This window comes from Geotrypetes seraphini, chromosome 11, assembly GCF_902459505.1.
Source record: "Geotrypetes seraphini chromosome 11, aGeoSer1.1, whole genome shotgun sequence".
Taxonomy (NCBI): Eukaryota; Metazoa; Chordata; class Amphibia; order Gymnophiona; family Dermophiidae; genus Geotrypetes; species Geotrypetes seraphini.
This window is the reverse complement of record NC_047094.1, coordinates 6,041,028-6,062,684: the sequence shown is the minus strand read 5'-3', so window position 1 is coordinate 6,062,684 and position 21,657 is coordinate 6,041,028. Positions and strand designations below refer to the sequence as shown.

General features: G+C 42.7%; 1 protein-coding gene across 1 annotated transcript in view; it reads left to right on the top strand.

Moving 5' to 3' along the window:
- The first annotated feature begins 501 nt into the window (after positions 1-501).
- LMF1 (lipase maturation factor 1) overlaps positions 502-21,657 on the top strand; it is a 376,591-nt gene continuing 355,435 nt past the window's right edge. The window contains exons 1-2 of the mRNA XM_033915111.1: positions 502-802; positions 18,413-18,722. Coding sequence (XP_033771002.1) covers positions 598-802; positions 18,413-18,722 — 515 coding nt within the window. The 5' untranslated portion in view covers positions 502-597. The remainder of the gene's footprint in view (positions 803-18,412; positions 18,723-21,657) is intronic.

Here is a 21,657-nt window from a genome sequence, read left to right as displayed (position 1 = left end):
TGAGCAGAAGAGCTGCTGACGCCCCAGCCATGACAGGGCCTGGGATAGTCTTCCCCCTCCCCCACAGAGTCAGAACTTTCTGTTTCCCTTCTCCCCACTGGAGCACAAGGCATCTTCCTCCCTTCCCCCTGTCAGGTATCTCTCTCCAGTCTAGGGTTACCATATGGCTCCAGAAAAACAAGGCCGGATTGAGACATCAGAGTTTTATTCTATTGAAAGCACTGGAGGTAAAACCCGGATGTCTCAATCCGGCCTCCTTTTTCTGGAGCCATAAAGTAACCCTACTTCAGTCTCTTCTTCCAGTAGCAGCCATTAGGACAGAGCACTGAAGCTGGCTCCAGAGGCCCCGCCCCTCTCAGAGTAGCGCGTCCCGCCTATGCGGGAACAGGAAGCTACGTCAGCTGAGGCGGGATGCGTTAGACAGGGAGGGGCGGGGCCTCTGGAGCTCTGTTTCAACGTTAGATTGGAGGAGGAAGGAGGCGAGAGAGGGGGATGGTGGGAGAGAATCACGCGCCATCCTGAGCGCGCGCCCACAGCTCAGAGCCTCGCGGCCGCTGCTGACAGCTGTTGGGCGCATGCGCAGATCGCGCGCTCAGTATGGCGGCGGCCGAGGAGGCGTGGGAGGCGAGCTGGACGGCGGAGGCGGTTGTGAGGCGGCGCAAACAAGGCGCTGCCCCCCCGGCCGAGGCGGCCGAAAGCCCCGTCGCCCCGCGGGCACAGGACGAGCCGCCCTGTCGCCTCCGGCCCGGCAGCTTCTGGCTGACCCGGATAGTGCTGCTGAGGGCCATAGCCTTCGTTTACTGTGAGTGGCGCGCGCTTAGGAACTTTGGTGTTACCCGTGACGAGAGCGCCCCCTGCGCCCGGGAGGCGCAACACCTGGCGCATGCGCAGGACCCCTCCTAGATGTCCAATGCGATAACTCCCCCGCTGTCTGCACTCGTAGCACGTGGAGCCCAGCTTGAGGGTTGTTTTAAGGGAAGGGATGGGATGGGATGGGGGTGGGGCAGCAGCAGACCAGGTGTTAGGATATTTATTTATTTTATAACATTTTATTGAAGAAATGCAATAAATACATAATAATATAACACAGTAAAATAGTCATTACATTTAAATTGACCATATTAACTTCTAATAAATGTTTATCATTCCTTCAAAATAAGTTTATTTATTTTAAAAATGTATGAATGGCTTCAATTTAAACGATGTACAAAACATTTACACAATTTCAAGCTCAAACAAACATTATAAATTAAGAACAGCCTTCCTGGGTCAGACCAGTGGTCCATCAAGCCCAGTAGCCCGTTCTCACGGTGGTCAATCCAGGTCCCTAGTAAATAGCCAAAACCCAAGGAATAGCAACATAGAATATTGCTTTGGGTGGGATGTAACATGTAGTAAATGATGGCAGATAAAGACCCGAGTGGTCCATCCAGTTTACCCAACCATACATGCTCCATAAATTAATTATTTAGTTTAAATGGTCCTTTTTCTTAGATATTTCTGGGCCAGAAACCTAGAGCCCTGCCCGGTAGAGTGCTTAGGTTCCATCTACTCACTCCAGCCCATCTTAACCATCCCAACCATCAAAATCCTCCCCAGCCCATCCTCAACCGAATGTCCACAGATCGTGCAAGCCTGCCCAGTACTGGCCTTAGTTCCTTCATTATTTTCTGATTAGAGATCCTCTGTGTTCATCCCATGCTTGTTTGAACTCTGTAATCATTTTCTTCTCCACCACCTCCCTCAGGACCGCATTCCACGCATCAACCACCCTCTCCGTAAAGAACAATTTCCTAACATTACTCTTGATCAGGATTTGTGACACAGTTCCCCCAGACACAATGCTCTCCCACTGGTGGGTTCAGGTGGTGTTAGGTATGCTGGACCTGGGGCTCAAGACAGAAATTCAGCACGGATGCCTAGAAACTTGACAGCAGGTGTGTGTCTCCTTTAGTGTCAGGCATGAGAACCCAGGATAATCGTCCCTGTGGGCCTTGCTCTCCCTCTAGATCTGAGCAGTTGAGAAAATTTGGATAAGTTTATGAAGGCATTTTGCGCATGTTGGATTGTTTCAGCTTTGTTTTAACAGAGGACCTGTTCTTTTGTGACTTACAACTTGCAGGCGTCGTTCAGTCACCGAAACACAGTGCTGTGTCGGGTCCACAGCTTATATGTGTCCTTTAATAAAATAAACAGATCTTTTTACATCAGTGATCTTCAGTGGAGTGTTCATTGTCCGTTCCCACTTTCTTCTGTGTGTAAAATTAGATTAATCATTATTAAAGTTGGACATGGGGACAAGTGAGCATGGAATCTAGCTCCCTTTTAGGATCCTGCCAGGTATTTGTGACTTGGATTGGCCACTATTAGAAACATGACACTGGTCTTGATGGACCTTTGGCAGTCTGTATGACAATAATGTTCACAGAAGTTCCCTGCATATGGTTTCATTGCTTTTTCTGCATGTCCTCTACCTCAAGTGCTTATGCCATCATGGAGCTTTCTGGATCAGAGCTTATTACTCTACCATCAGATGCACCCTGCTGCATTCCAGATATAAATACAGTAAAGCAGCCCTGCTTTCTAGCAGAATTCCTCATAGTATAAGCTGGTTACATTCCAGTAAACAAACACACACACATATATGTATGTATGTGTGTAAATGTATAACACTGCTTATGTGCAGAGTTTTAGTATAACTTTCATACCTTCCCCCTTCTCCATAGCAAACATTGCAGTGTTTTAAGAGGTAAACAAATAGAGGCTGGGCATATCTCAGGTAACAAATCCTAGCTGGATTTTCAAATGATTATTAAACTTGTAACCTGTTCTGAGCTTTTCTGGGAGGATGGGATATAAATTCAGATAAATTTATTACAGTATGCAATCAACTATATTGAAACAGACCTAGATCTGACAAGATTTTAGACTAAGTTAATTCTTAACCTTATCTTTGAGATAAATTTGCATATAATGGTGATCAGAAATCTCCATTAATACTTAAGGTGAAAATTCCTGCAATCCTAAAACGGTGCCTTCCATGGCCTAGTAGGAGATACAGCAGGGAGTCAGGGCCTGAACTGAGCTGTCAGTGCTTCGGGTTATTTTAGTTTATCAAATCCTTCGATTTACTGCTTTTGATCTAAGGATCTAGTGCAGTGCCTCTCAAACCTTTTTTGGGGTTTTTTTTTTTTTTTAGCTCTGACACACTAAACAGAGCAAATGCTTTTTGGTGCACATACAATTGCAAAACCAACAAAAAAACTAAATTTGAGAATTATTTAAAGTTCTTTAGACTATGCATGGGTAATTGTAACAGTGGTGAAACTAAAGTAGATAGAATAGAATTGCTAATCAATGCAATGTATGTGCTTGTTTTCAATGCAAGTTGACTCAAAACGTGACTTGATAGTTGACGCATTTCATTATCCACCCTCTACTGTCGTTCTCTTTTTTTTAAAATTTAATTTTTGTCATAGCTGAAACTCTAAGTTTGCAAAAATATGAAGATCCAAATGGTAACAAAACCTTGATTACTTTGTTGCTCAAGTTAGGATAACTACTGCCTAAGAAATAAAAGTAAAATTACTTGCCTTTAGTTTTCAAGGACCAATCACGTCAAAGAATGATGCTTGTCTGGGCAGTTCTATCCTTATGCACAAAGACGTTCATAACGTTGACAGACGCTTGCGTACGTGACTTACATATCATCTATTCTATCTATTCTAGTGTATACTTATGAAGGGAATTTTTAAAAATAAAGTAAAATTCTGGAATTTCATGTTGCACACCCAGAATCTCTTCAGGGCACACCGTTTGAGATACTGATCCAGTGGGTTCAGGAAGAGCTGCTGCTGCTCACACAGAAATGGCTGCAGGGAGGGATACATGAAAAACATTTACAAAGAACATGAAATAATAGACAAAAGTCTACAGTCTAAAACAGCAGTCAAGCAAGACAAAATAGAGCAAAAGAGGAAGTCAAAATATCGAAAACAAAAAATGGTGTCAGGAAAAAATAACTTATTGCTTTGACCCCTAAAATTGTTGGCTTAAAGTTTTTAAAACAGTTTTCCACCTTTGCTTGGGGTTTCCTTCCTCTAATATGTAATATATGCTCACTCTGATTCCATAACTACTAGTACTGTATATGGCAGGTGTGATGCCCATATTATATGAGGCAGAAGGTTTTCAACTCTAACACTTGGTTTAATGCCACATATGACCAACTGTCTGCAAATCGTTCTAGCACGTAGCAGCTGGATTGGGTCATGCAATGACAGCAGCTCCAGATCCATGGAGCGCTAGCTCACATCACAAAAAGCCTCCACACATTTGGCACTCTCTACAGGCAGCTGGCAGTCTTCATTCAGAAAAGAAGGGTTACTGAATGAGCAACAAGATGGAGTATCATTTTAATGCTTAGGAGATGTGAGGTCTGTGGACCTGAGCTACAAAAGTTTATAAAGAAAATGATTGCAGAAAAAAGATTGCATGGTTGTCTAGTCTTCTTTCTGTCCCCACTCCATACATTTAAGAGCTCTACCTGCACAAATAATTTGCCCCCTTTGACAAAGTACTTGATAGAATTTGTTCATTGAAGGACCTTATGTTCCCAGTTAATATTTTTATAGCTGGTCCCTTGGTGTAGAGTGGAGGAAGGGTGCTGGATTTTGGATGGCTCTGAAGGTACCGAAGAGAAAATTTGTGATACATTGGTTCTGAGAGGTAGTGGGAGAGGTAACTTTTTTTATTATTATTAAATTTTATAATACATAAAGAGTATCAAACATTGCACTATAGGGCAAATCAGTGCAAGGAATGGTAATTCTTAAGGCCTTCCCAGTACATATATGGATGAGTTCTCATCTCTTTTGTATCTCCAAACTCAAGCTACACTGCCCACTTCCAAAAAGACAAATCACCCCAGCACTGTGATTAAAAAAATAATTTTTAGGGCAATATTAAAAATTAACAGCCCCTCTGTTACTTCAGAGATATAGTATATGTAAGACAAAATTGAAAATCAAAAAATCAAAATACAAGCCACAGTTTCACAGGCCAGGATTTAAACTCATTAAATCTTCTGCCTTCTCTCCTTACAACTCTTTTTACCTGTAAGTTCTTCCAGAATATGTCCTTTTATTTGGTTGCTTCTCTTTATTCATCCTAGGCTGAAATCTTAGCAGAAATTCACCTATTCAGAGCCTTCTTGCTGTCTCTCCCCAGTGGGTTCTCTAAGGCCAATGGACATGATAGGAAGTTGGAGGCTTCTTTAAAGAAGTTTTTTGAAGTTTTGGCGCTGTCTTTACAAGCAGCTGTTTGTAGTTCATATGCTGCCCGAGCTTGTCTTTCATGGGTTCAACAAGAGGCAGATTCCCTGGTTGAATCAAGTATCCAGTTAGCGCCGGAGTTCTCAGACATGGAGAAGGGTCTGGCTTATTTGGCAGATGTTTTATATGATCTGGTCAGGGCTTCAGTCAAGCAAATATAGTTAGCAGTTACATCATGACACTTCCTTTGGCTCCACCATTGGGAGGCTGATGTGTCTAAGCAATGTCTAGTGACATTTTCCTTTAAGGGTAGGCTGTTAAGGGAGTGTGTGACATAGTGGTTAAAGCTACAGCTTCAGGACTCTGAGGTTATGGATTCAAACCCTTGCTGCTCCATGTAACCCTGGGCAAGTCACTTAATCCCCCCATTGCCCCTGGTACAATAGATGGATTGTGAGCCTGCCAGGACAGAGAGTGAAAAATGCTCAAGTATCTGAATAAATTCATGTAAACCGTTCTGAGCTCCCTGGGGAGAATGGCATAAACAATTGAACAAATAAATAAAATAAAAAAATAAACTTGTTTGGTGAGGACTTGGAGAATCTGGTTAAGGACTTTGGGGATTCTAAATCCCAGAGGTAACCAAAGGATAGGTCTAAGCCAGTGGTCTCAAACTCAAACCCGTTGCAAGGCCACATTTTGGATTTGTAGGTACTTGGAGGGCCTCAGAAAAAAATAAGTTAATGTCTTATTAAAGAAATGACAATTTTGCATGAGGTAAAACTCTTTATAGTTTATAAATCTTTCCTTTTGGCTAAGTCTTAATAATAATATTGTAATTTATAGCTAAAAAGACATATGATCAAGAAACTGTTTTATTTTACTTTTGTGATTATGATAAACATACCGAGGGCCTCAAAATAGTACCTGGCGGGCTGCATGTGGCCCCCGGACCGTGAGTTTGAGACCACTGGTCTAAGCCATCCCGTAAACCCTCCCAGGCGTGCCTTCACTTCAGACATAAACACTACAGACTGGGGAAGAGGCCCTTTCATTTCAACAAAGGATTGGCTGCCCAGTCCCTCTGACCTGCGGCTTCTTGACCTTCCCAATGATGGGGTCTTAGCTCACTGCCATAAGCATTGAGGGATGTCTGTTTCATTTTTTTGCGCATTTAATCAAAATTACATTGGCCTAGTGTGTGTTTGACATTATTCGATAAGGTTGCAAATGAGAATTCTCTTCTCCTGTCACGGATTTTTTCTTGGAATCCCCATGTGCCACATCTTCTAGAAGAATGGTGATGACTTTTACTTTGCAGTCCCTGGTGGTTCTGGGGGTTCTAATGCCTGTACTTCTTCCAGAACGCGGCAGGGACGGTATTCCATTTATTTTGTCGTTCTGAAGAAAAGAAGGCCCTTTCACCCAGTCCTCAACCTCAAGGGGGTCATTGAGTCCTTCAAGGTATGGCATTTTCAAATGGAAGCCATCCATTTAGTTATTGCTGCAGTCCAGCCAAGAGAGTTTCTGACAGCATTAGTCCTCAAGGAGCCATTTCTGTTTATTCCAATTTGGTCTCCTCATCAATGGTTTCTCCACTTTGCAAGTTTAGGGCAGCATTTTCAATTTCAAGCTCTGCCATTTGGTCTTGCCACAGTTCCGTAGGCTTTTTCCAAGGTCATGGTAGTAGTAGTAGTAGTCTTTCTCAGGCAGGAGGGCATTCAAGTCCATCCCTATCTGGAAGACTGGCTCATCCATGCATCCTCAGCTCAGTAGAGTCATCAGATCATGGCTTGGGTGATTACTCTTCTTCAGTTGTTAGATTGGGTTGTTAATTTTTACAAGAGTCATCTCTGCCCTATTTAGACCCTGGAATACTTGTGAGTCCACTTCGATATGGCAAAGTGTCTCTACTAGACCAGAGGTGGGACAAGCTACAGTCTCAGATTCCCTTGTTCATTCAGTCTCCTCAGCCTTGGGCATTCGATTATGCTCAGGTCTTGGGTTTGATGGTGGCAATCTTGGAGGTAGTTCCATAGGATTGCATTCACATGAGGCCTCTGCAGCAGTTGTTGCTGTGTTGTTGGTCAACAAAGTCTCGGGAGTATGATTGTCAGCTGCGCTGTATCTCTCTAGTGCAAAGCAGTATGCAATGGTGGCTCCAGTCCCCCATTCTTTTTTGGAGCATGCCTTTAGCTGCTATCGATTGGATTGTAGTGATGACAGATGCGAGGATGTGGAGCACATTGTCTCCACCACTCTGCAGGGCAATTGGAACACAGTGGAAAAACCCTGTGGTCAATCAACTAGAACTCAGAGTGGTGCACCAGGCCCTTCTGGCTTTCCAACCCTTTTTGGAGGGTCAGTCAGTCCACGGTCTGTCAGACAACATCACGACAGTAGCGTATATTAACAGATAGGGTGGCACTCGCAGTGCTCCTATGGCGCTGGAATCACAACTGTTGTTGCACTGGGCAGAGACTCACTTGCAACTTATTTTGGCTGTGCACATAGTGGGGAAACTGAATCTCCAGGCAGATGTTTTGAGCAGGAATGGGAGAAGTTCTTGGAGGTATTTCACCTGGTGACTCAGAGGTGGGGCATGTCGGTCATGGATCTCATGGCCACAAAATGCTCTGCCAAAGTGCCTTGGTTTTACAACAGACAAAGGGAAATGCCATCCAAGGGAATAGATGCTTTCCTGCAGTCTTGGTCACAGATATCCATCCCTTTACATCTTTCCCCCCCGGCCACTGATAGGCAGGGTGTTATTATGGATTCTCAAGCACTTGGGACTGGTGGTTCTGATAGCCCCCAGCGACCCTGGTATGTGGATCTGATTAGGCTACTAGTGAATGAGCCCTTGAGGTTACTGGTGATATGGGACCTTCTACATCAGGGTCCAGTCCTCATGGAGGACTCCTGCTGCTTTGCTCTTATGGCTTGGGTATTGAAAGGTCAAGGCTGAGGAAGAGAAATGATTCATTCAGAGGGGATAATTTCTACTTTGCTACAGGTGAAGAAATGCTCCACGTCGACAGCCTATGCTTGTGTTTGGCGGATGTTTGAGGTATGGTGTGATCAGAGGTCTATTTCTCTGTTCTGGGCGTCCCTGGCACAGATTTTGTCTTTTTTACAAGATGGTCTCTCTAAAGGTCTGGCTTACAATTCCCTCAGGGTTCAGGTAGCGGCTCTTGCTTGTTACAGAGGGTACATTTTGCATTCATCTTTGGCCTCTCAACTGGATGTGGTTAGATTTTTGAAGGCGATGAGCCAGATTAAACCTCCGCTACAGGGTACTTGCTTGGAATAGAGCCTTAAGGCAGTGTTCCTGGTGGCAGTTTCGTCTGCATGTTGGGTTTCAGAGTTGCAGGAATTGTTGTGTAGAGATCAGTTTCTTCATTTTATGGAGGTGGGGGGTCTCCATCCATACTGTTCCATCCTTTTTACCCAAGATAGTTTCTGCTTTTCATTTGAATCAAGCACTTTTTCTGCCATCCTTTTGGGAGGAAGACTATAGAAAAGAATTTTGCTCTTTGAGGTTTCTGGATGTCCATCGGGTTCTTCAGCAATATCTGCATTTCACTAATGACTTTTGTCAGTCGAATCATCTTCTTGTACTTTTTTGGTGGTCCAAACTGGGGGAACCCAGCCTCCAAAGCTACAGTTGCTTGGTGGATCAAAGATACAAAAAAAATCCCCCAAAAAGGTAATGCTGAAGATACTTGTAAAGAGACCCCAAAAAAGCAATTAGAGGCAATAGGTTCCTAAAGGGGGACAACCCTGCTTAAACAAGCACCCGAGCAACACTATAAATGCAATTATCAATAAGTAAATTTAAAAAGTGAAATGGGGTGTCAGTGTGTAAAGTCAGCGAAAGGAGAGCAAACTCCAGCGCTTGACAGTAAAACACAGGTTAACCAACCCATCACTGGACACCGCCGATGTGCTCAAAGAAATGAATGAATTATAAATAACTTAAATAGTGATTTAAATACATTTGTTAATCACACAAGTGCTTAGGAAAAGCAGGAAGCCCACTAGAAGAACCCTCCCAGCCAACTCCAGAAAAAGTAGACTCAGATTTAACTTGCTCGTACATCTGTTGGTCTGTAATCAAAGCAGGAAGATAACATTGTACTCGTCCTGAAGTCAAGGTTCAACCCATCTCGGTTTCGTAGACGAAAAACGTCCCTTCCTCAGGAACCCATTACCACTCTAGAGAAAAAAGGTGGATCAAAGAGGCAATTGGATCAGCCTACCTTCTTAATTGTAGACCTCCTTCAGTGTCTCTGAAAGCTCATTATGCTTGTGCGGTGGCTACTTCATGAGCGGAGTTCTGCTTCTTCGTTGAGGAAATCTGTAGGGTGGCAACTTGGTCGTTAATTCATACTTTTTCTAAACATTATCATCTGGATGTGGCAGTGTGTTTGGATGCGGCATTCGGGGCTTTCATGCTCTCAGGAGCAATTGTGTAGTACCACTCTATTGAGAACTGCTGTGGATCCACTAGTCTCTGGATTCATTTGCTGCTGGTGCTAAGGAGGAAAAATTATATCTTACCTGATAATTTTCTTTCCTTTAGACGTAGCAGATGAATACACGGCCCACCCTGTTTGAGCTTAGAGGATTTCTCTATGAGTGCCTGTTTGGATTTTTTAGTTAGTTATTACATTACATTACATTAGAGATTTCTATTTCGCCATTACCTTGTGGTTCAAGGCAGATTACAAAAGAAATAAAAAACGGAGGGTTACAATGGAAGAACATTTGTCTTTTCTAGAGAGGTAAAGAGTAGGTTATGTAGTTTCTGTGTGGCGGGAAGAGGGAGGGGGAAGGACGGTAAGTTTGAAGTTAGGGCTGTTTCAGGAATTTCTTGAAGAATGTAGTTTTTATTTATTTTCTGAAGTTATGGCTGTTTCAGGAATTTCTTGAAGAATGTAGTTTTTATTTATTTTCTGAAGTTATGGCTGTTTCAGGAATTTCTTGAAGAGTATAGTTTTTATGTCTTTTCTGAACGTCTTGTAATCTGGTGTCGTTATCAGTAGATTGGAGATTTGGTTATCTGGTTTAGCTGCTTGAGTGGCAAGGAGGCCATCGTATAGTTTTTTCCATTTTACTTCTTTGATCGAGGGGTGTGTGAATGGGGTGTGTGTTTTTCTATGTCTGATTGAGGTGGTTTGGATGAAAATGTTCAGGTAGGTTGGGCTGTCTCCGTTTAAGGCTTTAAATAACATACAGTAGAATTTAAATAGTATTCTTTCTTGGATTGGTAGCCAATGTGAGTTGATGTATACTTCTGTAATATGGTTGTGTTTTCTCAATGAGTAGATGAGTCTCAGCTGTATTTTGGATTGTTTGTAGTTGTTTAGTCATTGTAGCAGGGCAGGGGAGGTAGAGAATGTTGCAGTAATCTAATAGATTTAGGATTAGGGATTGTACTATAAGCTGGAATTGTGTTTTTTTGAAGAATTTCCTGACTTGTCTTAGGTTTCTCATCACTGCGAAGGATTTCTGTATTGTTTTATTTATTTGCGGTTGCATGGTGCAGCATCGGTCTATAGTCATTCCTAGTAGTTTTATGGTAGTTTGAATAGGATAATTGATTGTGTTAATTTCTATATTGGTTATGGTTGGGACTTTGTTGTTTTCGAGGAGGATGAATTTCGTTTTGTCTGTGTTGAGTTTCAGTTGAGTTTCAGTGTGATCTTTCATCCAGGTTGCTACTGTTTCTAGTGTTCGGTGTAGTGTGTTTGTCATGGCGGTCTTAGGTTGATCAAAAGGTATGAGAATTGTAATGTCATCTGCATAACTGTAGGTGATGATGCCTAGATTATCTTGGTATGTTCCAAGAGATGCAGTGTGTAGGTTGAAGAGAGTAGGGGATAGTGGGGATCCTTGTGGTACGCCGCAAGGGTTGGACCAAGGTTCAGATTTTTCTTTATCTGATTTTACTCTGTATGTTCTGGATTTTAGGAAGCCTTCAAACCAAGAGTATACTTTATCTGAGATGCCTATTGCATCCAAAATTTGCAGTAGGATGTTATGGTCTACCAGGTCAAATGCTGCGGTAAAGTCTAGTTGTATGAGAAGTATTTTATTTCCTGTGCGAGGTGTTGTCTGGCTGTGTCAGTGAGGGAGCCTAGTAATGTCTCTGTGCTGAAGTTGGATCTGAAGCCAGATTGCGTGGGGTGAAGTATGTTATGGTCATCTAGATAGTTGGTGAGGTGTTTGGCTACTCGTCCTTCTGTCAGTTTGACATATAGAGGTATTGAGGCAATGGGTCTGTAGTTGGATGGTTGGTCTGTTGGTCCTTTTGGATCTTTTTCGATTGGGGTGATGATGATTTTACTGAGGTCAGTTGGGAAAAGGCCGTCAGTGAGCATGGTTTGTATCCATTGCAGAAGTAGAGTACTGAATTTTGTGCTGGAGGTTGTAAGGAGATATGATGGGCAGTGGTTAAGGTCACAGGATGCGTGGCTGTACTTTTTGTAGAGTTTATTGAATTCAGATCATTGTATGTTGGGGAATTGAGACCATGTTCTGTCAGCTGCAGTGGGAAGAATTGTTATAGTGTTATCTCTGGGTTTTTCATTTCACCGCTTTTTTGTGTTGGTGTGGGCAAGGAAAGTGCTGGGTTGCATGAACTTTGGGCTTTGGTAAGATATATATTGGCTCACCAGCAGATTTCCCATCAAATAGGAGAGTACAACTCAGTATCTCTATCTCCACCTGCTGGTAGTCTTCCACTACAGGTGATTGAGGCCAGCAGCGTGCCTGATTTTAAGGCCAAATGGGATTGGCACATGGGATCTATTCACAGGGCAAAGGTAGGGGAGGGACATTAGGGTGGGCAGACTAGATGGGCCGTGGCCCTTATCTGCCGTCTATTTCTATGTTTCTATGTTTCTAACTCACTAGTCTCTGGATTCATCTGCTACATCTAAAGGAAAGAAAATTATCAGATAAGATATAAATTTTCTGTTTTATCTGTATCTACTGTCATTAGACAGTTCCTTCCTTTTATCTAGTGATTCAAACTTTGAAAAAAAGTCTTTTGAATTGTACATTTTACTGGTGGTTACTTTTGTGACCAGAAGGCCAATATAATTAGCTGATTTATCACTTTCCCCATTATTTGGAACTCTGCCAGACTACAGTAAAATTTGTCCGTTAAAGCCAGTATTCAGATAAATTTCTTTTTTCTCAAAAGGCAGCTGCTGCTAATAATCCACTTTTTTGTATATATGGGCATGATAGAGTAGCTGGTGGAACAAAAGTACATTCTGAATGTAAGTGATACGGTGGGTTGAGCATCACATAACTGGAGCCATTCATTGCCAACAACCTCTTCTCAAGTAAAATAGGAATAAAATTAACTCATCCCTTTAGTTACAGCTGTGAATTATTTTACATCGATAAGACATTTCAGACTCTGTTGTATTCTGATGCTGCTGTTTAATGCCAGCTCCTTTTTTTCTTACTTGACCAAAGCCTAGAAGACTATGATCTTTGCCATGCCCTCGACTACCATGAGCTGAATTGGCTAACACTGACCCCCCCGTAGCCATTCTATTAGTGTCCATACTGATAGTGAGAGCCTGAATGTCTTGTTAGGCTATACAATGGGTTTAGAACAGTGGTCTCAAACTTGCGGCCCGCCAGATACTATTTTGAGGCCCTCGGTATCACAAAAGTAAAATAAAACAGTTTCTTAATCATATTTTCTTTAACTATAAATTACAATATTGTTATTAAGACTTAGCCCAAAGGAAAGATTTATCTATATAATAAAACCGTAGGCGGCGCATGCGCACTCTAATCCGCGTGCTTCCGTGACCCGTATGTCCGTGGCCGGCAAGAGTGCACATGCAAACTTACAACAGCTCGCACTCACGGTCTGGCTGGCTCTTTAAAGTTTTTTTCGGTGCCGGCTCACCTGCTCCGCCTTCCTCTTCCTGCCAGTCTCAGACGGACTCACTCCTCCCCCCCTGGCAGCCCTGAACCTGTTCCTCCGTTCCCCGCCCGACGGGCCGGTGAGTGCTGCGCCAGGGGCAATGCAGGTGGAGACTATCGGCGGCGGAGCCGGAGGGAAGGGGGGGTGGGAGGCACGCGAAGCTGCAAGTCGCCGACTCCACCCCCCCCCTCTCTCGAACCGCACAAGGACTGCCGTTGACGAAATTTGCCCCACCGTTCCTTCCCTTCCTCCATCAGGTACAGTTCAGCTACGCCTATGTTAAAAGCAGCTGCTTTGAAATTGGAGTCCTGCCGCCACTGTAACACGTTCCCTCTGCCGCGGTCCCATATGTCAGAGAAGGGGCGGGACCAAGGCAGAGGGGAACGTGCTACGGCAGTGGCAGGCCTCTGATTTCGATGCGGCTGCTTTTAACATTGGTGGAGCTGCACTGCACCTGATGGAGGGAGGGAAGGAAAGGTGGTTGTGCGCTGTTGAGCCCCTCTGCACGCGCCCAAACCAAAAAAGGAGCCAGGACTCTTCCCCACCCGGCGCCGGCAGACCCGAAAAAACGGCCCTACCGAACAGACCCGCGAGCAGGGTTGCCATGGAAACCTAACCGGAATTACATGCAGTCGGCAAGGGTCAGTGAGAGGGGATCAGGAGCTAAAGAGAGATTGAAAAAAACAAACAAACAGTGCACAAGTAGAGAGAGACACACAGACAGTCACAGAAGGACAGGTGGCTAGAGCAGAGATGCTTGCAGGGAGAAAAAGCTAAGCAGTAATGTTACAGCTTGAGAGTGCAGACTGAGGAAGAAAGCAGAGACAGCGCTACACAGGGAAATGGAGGGAGGAAAGAGACAGAAAGAAAAATACAGACAGACATAAATTCTAGCACCCGTTAATGTAACGGGCTTAACGACTAGTAAACTATAAAGAGTTTTACTACATGCAAAATTGTCATTTCTTTAAGAAGACATGAACTCTTTTTTCTGAGGCCCTCCAAGTACCGACAAATCCAAAATGTGGCCCTGCAAAGGTTTAGAACATTTTTTCCTGACTGAGCAGAACACTTACTCATGGTTTTGTGTCTTTGATGGAGGGTTTTCATTGCTGATTTGATGTTTCCTTAACACAGTGCAGGGTTTTAAAACTCTCAGGAAAGAACTCTGCATCTTTGGGATAAATCAGGCCTTCAGACTGCGAATGGTAGGAACCAAAGTCTTCTCGAGCCCCAAAGAATCCATTTCAAGAGAACAGTTATTATTGTAAATTGCATTCAGTTGTGTGGATTTTTTGTATCTAATTGGAAAGATTCCCTTCTGATGCTGCACCTGCATTCTTGAAGAGCTCTAAGCTCAGCTGGTGCAGCTGTCGAGAAGCAGCAATAATTAACTGACAGGGTATGACCGATTTTCCACCACACTGTAATAGAAGATCCCAGGAGAACCACTTTCAGTACTATACAAATTAAAGAAATATGTTTACATGAAAAGGCAAAATAATCTTGCTTGTAGAAGTATATGTACCTGGTTCAGAGATGGCTGAGGTACTCAGCATTATAATAGAAATATATCAAAATGAATTGTCCCATTCTCAGAATAGACTTCCTGGCTGGGCTTAACTACCTAAACGTGTTTTTGCTGTATTGATTGGGACTTCCAACTGCCATTGAAGAAAGCTCTGTGTGTTGTGAGCCTACTCCGTCCTTACGTTATGTTGAAGGCTGGCACTTTGCTCCGTGCTGGTAAGAGCATCCGGTTGTCAGATCATACCCGCTGTCTTCCGTTTCTCTCCTCTCTGCTGTGATATGCCTCTCTACATGTAGGGGGCAATTCCGTAACAGGGTGCCCCAGTTCTACACAGGCATCGATACACACTTTCTGTTATGGAATACTACAATAAACCCACATTTAGGCATGAGGCACCAGATCAGTGGCAGATGAAATGGGCATGGCTAAGTATCTTGCAACCAGTGGAACTTCTAGAACAGCATTTTAGAAAGGGCATCCAGGTCAGTTCATCACATATGGATGTCTGTCGGTTTCTTGTGCATTTCAGAAAGGGCTGTAAATTGGCAAATCCTGATCTAAAATACACGAGACATGGATGTTCATGGTGAGTGGTCTTCGTGATAAGGCGTATGGGGACAGACTGTATACTTTGGAGGAAAGGCGGGAGAGGGGAGATATGATAGAGAGGTTTAAATACCTACTTAATATAAATGTGCATGAGTCGAGTCTCTTTCATTTGAAAGGAAACTCTGCAATGCGAGGGCATAGGATGAAGTTAAGAGGTGGTAGGCTCAGGAGTAATCTGAGGAAATACTTTTTTACGGAAAGGGTGGTAGATGCGTGAAACAGTCTCCTGGAAGAGGTGGTGGAAACAGAGACTGTGTTTGAATTCAAGAGGGCCTGGGATAGGCATGTGGGATCTCAGAGAGAGAAAGAGGTAATGGTTATTGCAGATGGGCAGACTAGATGGGCCATTTGGCCTTTATCTGCCATAATGTTTCTATGGTTAAGTCCAAATTGTGAATGGGGCAAGACAAGGGACATAGATGTCTGTGACCATGTTATAAAATAGTCATTTAGTCCTCTTATGTCCAAATCTCAGTGTGGCTCTTTTGTATAGTGAGTCCTACAGGGACAGAAAAAATATCTTCTTCGAGTCCACTTAATCCAGGGGTGTCCAACCTGTGGCCCGACAGCTGCATGTGGCCCCGTGAAGTATTTTTTGCGGCCCCGGTTGAGGGCAATGCAGTGTTTTCCTCTGCTGCCCTTGGGTGTTTACCGTCTTGCCGGCTCCCTCCTCTGTCTTGCTGCAGCGTTTGCGCGGCCCCAGAAACATTTTTTTCAGCCAATGTGGCCCAGGGAAGCCAAAAGGTTGGACACCCCTGACTTAATCCCTCCAGTGGAAAGCTGCTCAATCGGAACACTTTCCTGTATCATGGATCTATTGCGTACTAGGTCTAAATATGAGTGTCCATCTTTTTGAACATAAAGATCCATTTCCTCTCTGTAATCGGAGCTGGATGTCCATCTTTTGGCCTCTCCCTAGTCCCGTCCAAAGTGCCCATACTGTGCCCCCTTGCCATTAGGGACGCAGTGCAGGTTTAGTCTTCATGAAATCCCAACTTCATGAAATTCGGATTTGGGCATCCATGCAATATGACTGTCTCAGTGATGGTCTTGAGACATGCAAATCAGGAATAGAGTTTCTATAAGTTGCTTGCATGTTCATGCGCCTCCTTGAAGTTACAAACTATGGCACTTATGCACTATCTTATACTGTAGAATAGTGCATAATGATGTAAGTTCATCTTTTCTGTACACTGACGTATGCAAGATGCAAACACCTAATTAGAGAATTGCCTTTTACTTGTCTAAGAAATTTGCCCTGAACCTGTATCTGACCTCTGGCCAGTTAAATCTTGGATTCCTGTAAAAACTGCCTCTTCATCTGTGGGACACTAGAGGTTTATCCTACAGCAAGAGCTTTTATAAGGCAGCATTATCCTCTTATATGTGTTTCAGTTGCAAAATTAAGAAAAAATGTAAACTGCACAATTTCAAAATGAAACGGAGGCCATGGACCTGTAGGAGCCATTTTGGAATTCAGCCTTTTACATCTGAAATACAAATACTGTACAGGTTTTGGGGTCTATGCTTTGGTTACTGTTCAGTTTGTTGAAAGGTTAAACCTTCATAGAGAACCCACTGTTTTGTTTAATAGATTTGCAGGTTTCTATCAAGTTGTGAATGCGATGTGTAACACCAAATGTTCGTTCAAGAGTAATTTCACAGTATGTAAGTTTGTTCTGGAAGACTTCATAAAAATTTTTGTGTATGTTGGTTGCTGAGGATAAAATAATCTCCTCCTAAAACATATTCCGAATTCAAATGATCAGATCACAGAGAGAATATGACCTTGAGAGAAATCCATTACAACTTTCTGTGGCGGGGGTGTGATCTAAAGCAGAGTTGGTGCCAGCTGATATATGTGTTAAATGGAGAGCAGCACTTTCTGTCATTGTGGTGGAGGGGCACATGCAGAGATTCATGAACTGTGATTGGGTCCACACAGCAGAACTTTACCTCTGTAATGCTTTCCCAAGGCCAACCAAATTGGACTGAAGCCAAAGAAGCATTTTGCAAAAGACTTTTCTAGTCATAAGAAAGTCATTTTGGCAAACTGGATGGAGAAGGTGGGCCCAACTACAACACAGTAAAATAATGTGTTCCATTGGTTATTGGAACTGCACATTAGTAGATGCAGGGCCAGAGATCATTTGATAATGTTTTAGACTTGTGGGGCTCTTATGTTTATTCACTACCCATCAAAGTCTGCAGTAAGATATTGATACTGGCATCGGTTGGGTTTGAGCTGCTTAAGGGTATGGCACCACATTGAAGGGAGAGAAGTTTTCTTCTTGATTTTGTAAGAGTTCTTGGTTGTGGTAATAGTGAGTTGGGGGTAAATGAGCTGGATGTTGATTGTACTTCCTTGATCATGAATAAGCCAAAAGTAATAAGCAGTGAGATACAGTAAAACCTTGGTTTGCAAGCATAATTCGTTCCAAAACTATGCTTGCAATCCAAAGTATTCGTATATCAAAGCGAATTTCCCCATAAGAAATAATGGAAACTCAGGCGATTCGTTCCACAACCCAAAAACTTTAATACAAAATACTATACGTACGGTACTTGTATTGCAAGACCTCGCTCATTTAGAACAGTCACTACACTCTTTGCAGTGTCACAGATAGAGAAGAACCATCGGCTCAGTTGCGATGATGTGACGCGTGTATACTGTATGTACTCGTATTGTATGTACTCGTATTGTACTGTATGTACTCGTATTTGCTTGTTTAGAACAGTCACTACACTTGCAGTGTCAGAGAGAGAAGAACCATTGGCTCAATTGTGTTGTGTGTATACTGTTATGTACTTGTATTGCAAGATATTGCTTGTATATCAAATTAAAATTTAATCATATCTTTTGCTTGTCTTGCAAACCAAGTTACTTGCAATCCAAGGTTTTACTGTATAGCTTGCATGGCAAGCTATAAGATTACTGTTTATGAATGTTTTGTTACTGTTTGCAATTAAAAAAAAATTAACTAAAACAGGAACACATACAAAAAGTAACCCTTCCTTTTTGTTTCCATCTTCTTTGTCTAGTTGTGGCATTTTTGGTGGCTTACCATCAGAACAAACAATTAATAGGTGATCAGGGCCTGCTGCCATGCAAGCTGTACCTGAAGAATGTCCAGCACTATTTTGGAGGAAAAGTCAACCTGGCCTCCTTGAGCTATGCACCCACGCTTATCTGGTTCATGGATTGGTCTTCAATGGACACCAACTTGGATTGCCTTTCTCTCCTTGGCCTGGCAGTTTCAGCTTTTGTTTTGCTAACAGGATCAGCTAACATGATAATTATGACTGTTTTGTGGATTGTTTACCATTCGATTGTCAGTGTTGGACAGATCTGGTAAGTGTGATGAAACCTCTATCCCCTCCTTTTCCTTACCATTATATAATAGGTTATTTCTCGGTTCTGTGTTTATTCACACTTCAAATCATTTTGGCACTTCAAATATGCACTTATTTTATTTGTATTGGTAATCAGAACTGTGAGTATTAAATAATTCCCAGTGTCAAAGTATGGTATATCATGGACTTGGTCTCCTTGTAGAACCAACAACTTCCCATGTAGAGAGAGATGCAAAGATGATAACATACAGCTAAAAGGCCTACGGTTTGTTCTTCATATATGGATTTTTCCTGTGGGTGGAATTTATCAGAAATTGATAAGAACATAAGAGTTGCCTCCGCTGGGTCAGACCAGAGGTCCATCGCGCCCAGTGGTCCGCTCTCGCGGTGGCCCATCAGGTCTATGACCTCTGAAGTGGTTGCTTTACCATCTCTATAACCTACCTCTGCTTTTATCTGTACCCCTCAATCCCCTTATCCTTTAGGAATCTATCTAAACCTTCCTTGAACCCCTGTACTGTGCTCTGGCTTATATTTCATTACTTTTTTAAAATAATCTGGTCTTTATGGATTCATTTGTTTTTCATTTTATTATTTTGATTTGTATATTTATATCCAGTTAGTCCACCTAGATCTTTGGATAGTGCAAGCTATATAAGTAGTGTAAATAAATTAATAAATAGCCCTTATAATTGTCAAAAAAGAGAGACATTCCTTTGAGATGCACCTATTTTCCCCTAATTTTAAAGTGCTTCATATTTCCCGTTTAGGATGATAAATCCTCTTCCTTAGAAAATCCTTATGTTAGGGGCAGAGATCAATGTACCAGTATTTTTTTATATGTGCATGCAAGCTATTTTGGATTTTGCCACAAATTTGTAACCCCTACTAGCCACTGTTGGAAGATGGCTACTGGGCCAAAGGGACCATCAGTCTGACCCTAGATGGCTGTTCTTATGTACATTCTTGAAACCACCAACTACTACTAGTCATTGTCTGTAATGCTATTAGACATACACTATGCTGTACAAATTATTGCTGGCTTTTAGTAAGTTGCAGAAGAGCTTCTTCCTAGGAGCCGGTGAGGTAATGCTCCGACCTTTGTGCACGAAAGATGAGCGGGATCGTATGTGGTAATCTTAAGGTGGACAAACAGGTAGGAAAGTCAACGGCAAAAGCTAGAAGGATGCTTGTGTGCATAGGGAGAGGAATAGCCAATAGAAAAATGAAGATAATGTAGCCTCTGTATAAGTCTCTGGTGAGACCTCATTTAGAATATTGTACAATTCTGAAGATTGCACCTTCAAAAAAATACGAGGGTGAATCAAAAATTAAAGGCAATTGTTAAATTATGTGATAATCTGAACCAAACATAAGATCATAAGAATAGCCATACTGGGTCAGACCAATGGTCCATCTAGCCCAGTTTCCTGTTTCCAATAGTGGCCAATCCAGGTCACAAGTACCTGGCAGAAACTCAAATAGTAGCAACTTTCCAGAATCTCAAAGAACAATAAGATTTTGAAATCCCAAATAGTAGCAATGTTCCATGCTATTGATCCCAGGGCAAGCAGTGGCTTCCCCCATGTCTTTCTCAATTGCAGGCTATGGACTTTTTCTCCAGGAACTTGTCCAAACTGTTTTTTAAAAGTTCTGTTGTTCTTTGGCATGCAGGGATCTAATATAACCAATTTATAAATTCCTAGCTCTTCAAATTCAACTATAGATTATTTTGTCAATAAATTGTCACAGCACCTTGGAATCCAAACTTAATCCGTTCCAGAACCCCGTTTGAGTTCCAAAATGTTCAAGTTCCAAGACAAGTTTTCCCATTGAGAAGAATAGAAACTGGATTAATCCGTTCCTTGGTCCCACAAACTCTGCAAGATCCGGCCTACCTGGCAGAAACAGCAAGATCGGGACCCCCCAGCAGCAGAGGCAGCAAGATCGGGATCCCCAGCGGCAAGACAGCAAGATCGGATATGGCAGCTGCAAGTGGTGTTCAGCCCAAAGCTTCCCTCACAGGCGGAAACAGGAAGCTGTGTCAGAGGGGAAGCTTTAGGCTGAGCACTGCTTGCAGTTTGGATTCCAAAGCAGCGTTCGGATTCCGGGGCAAAAATGAAGAAAAAAAAGGTTGGATTCCAAATCGTTCGAGTTCTAGGGTGTTCGGATTCCGAGGTACCACTGTAATATGTAAAGTGCTCTCTTGCCAATATCAACATCGCTCTTTTTTTATTACTTTAAATATAGCTTCTTTAATACATTTTTCAATAATTTTCACCATAAAGTGATAACCCTTATCTGAAATGCTCAGGAAGACCCATTGCTGACATAGCTATGTTTCGTTGCCTTCTTCAGGGCAAGCTGCCTCCTTTAGAGCAATATTCACAAATCCTCTGAGTGCAGCCTGACTTAGTAGAATGCTAGCATAAGTCACAGTTGAGTGCCTGATTTTATGCAACATATGCACTCATACAGTACCTGTTGGATTATTCATCCATGTACAGTGCAGCACTCGGCCTTTAGTCGTATGGCAGCCACAAGGTCAGAAACATGGACGCTCCTTTGCAAGATTGCACCATTGAAGAACAATGTGCAGTAGTGCGGTTTCTTTGGGCAGAGGGTGTGAAATTCATCATCGAATACTGACTCAGTATGGACATAGCACCATGAATCAATGAGTGGGTAAAAAGGTTTAAAGTTGGAAGAACAGGTGTAACTGACGAAGGTTGTTCTGGTCACCCACACAAGAGCACATTGACAAGGCAGATGGATGCCTTGATTAGAGAAGACTGACAGATAATGGTATCTCAGTTGGTTGCAAATTTAGATATCAGCTATGGATCTGCATTTGACATAATGCATGATGACTTGGGATACAGGAAAGTCTGCGCACGATGGGTTCCCAAACAGCTTACTGACCTGTACAAGCA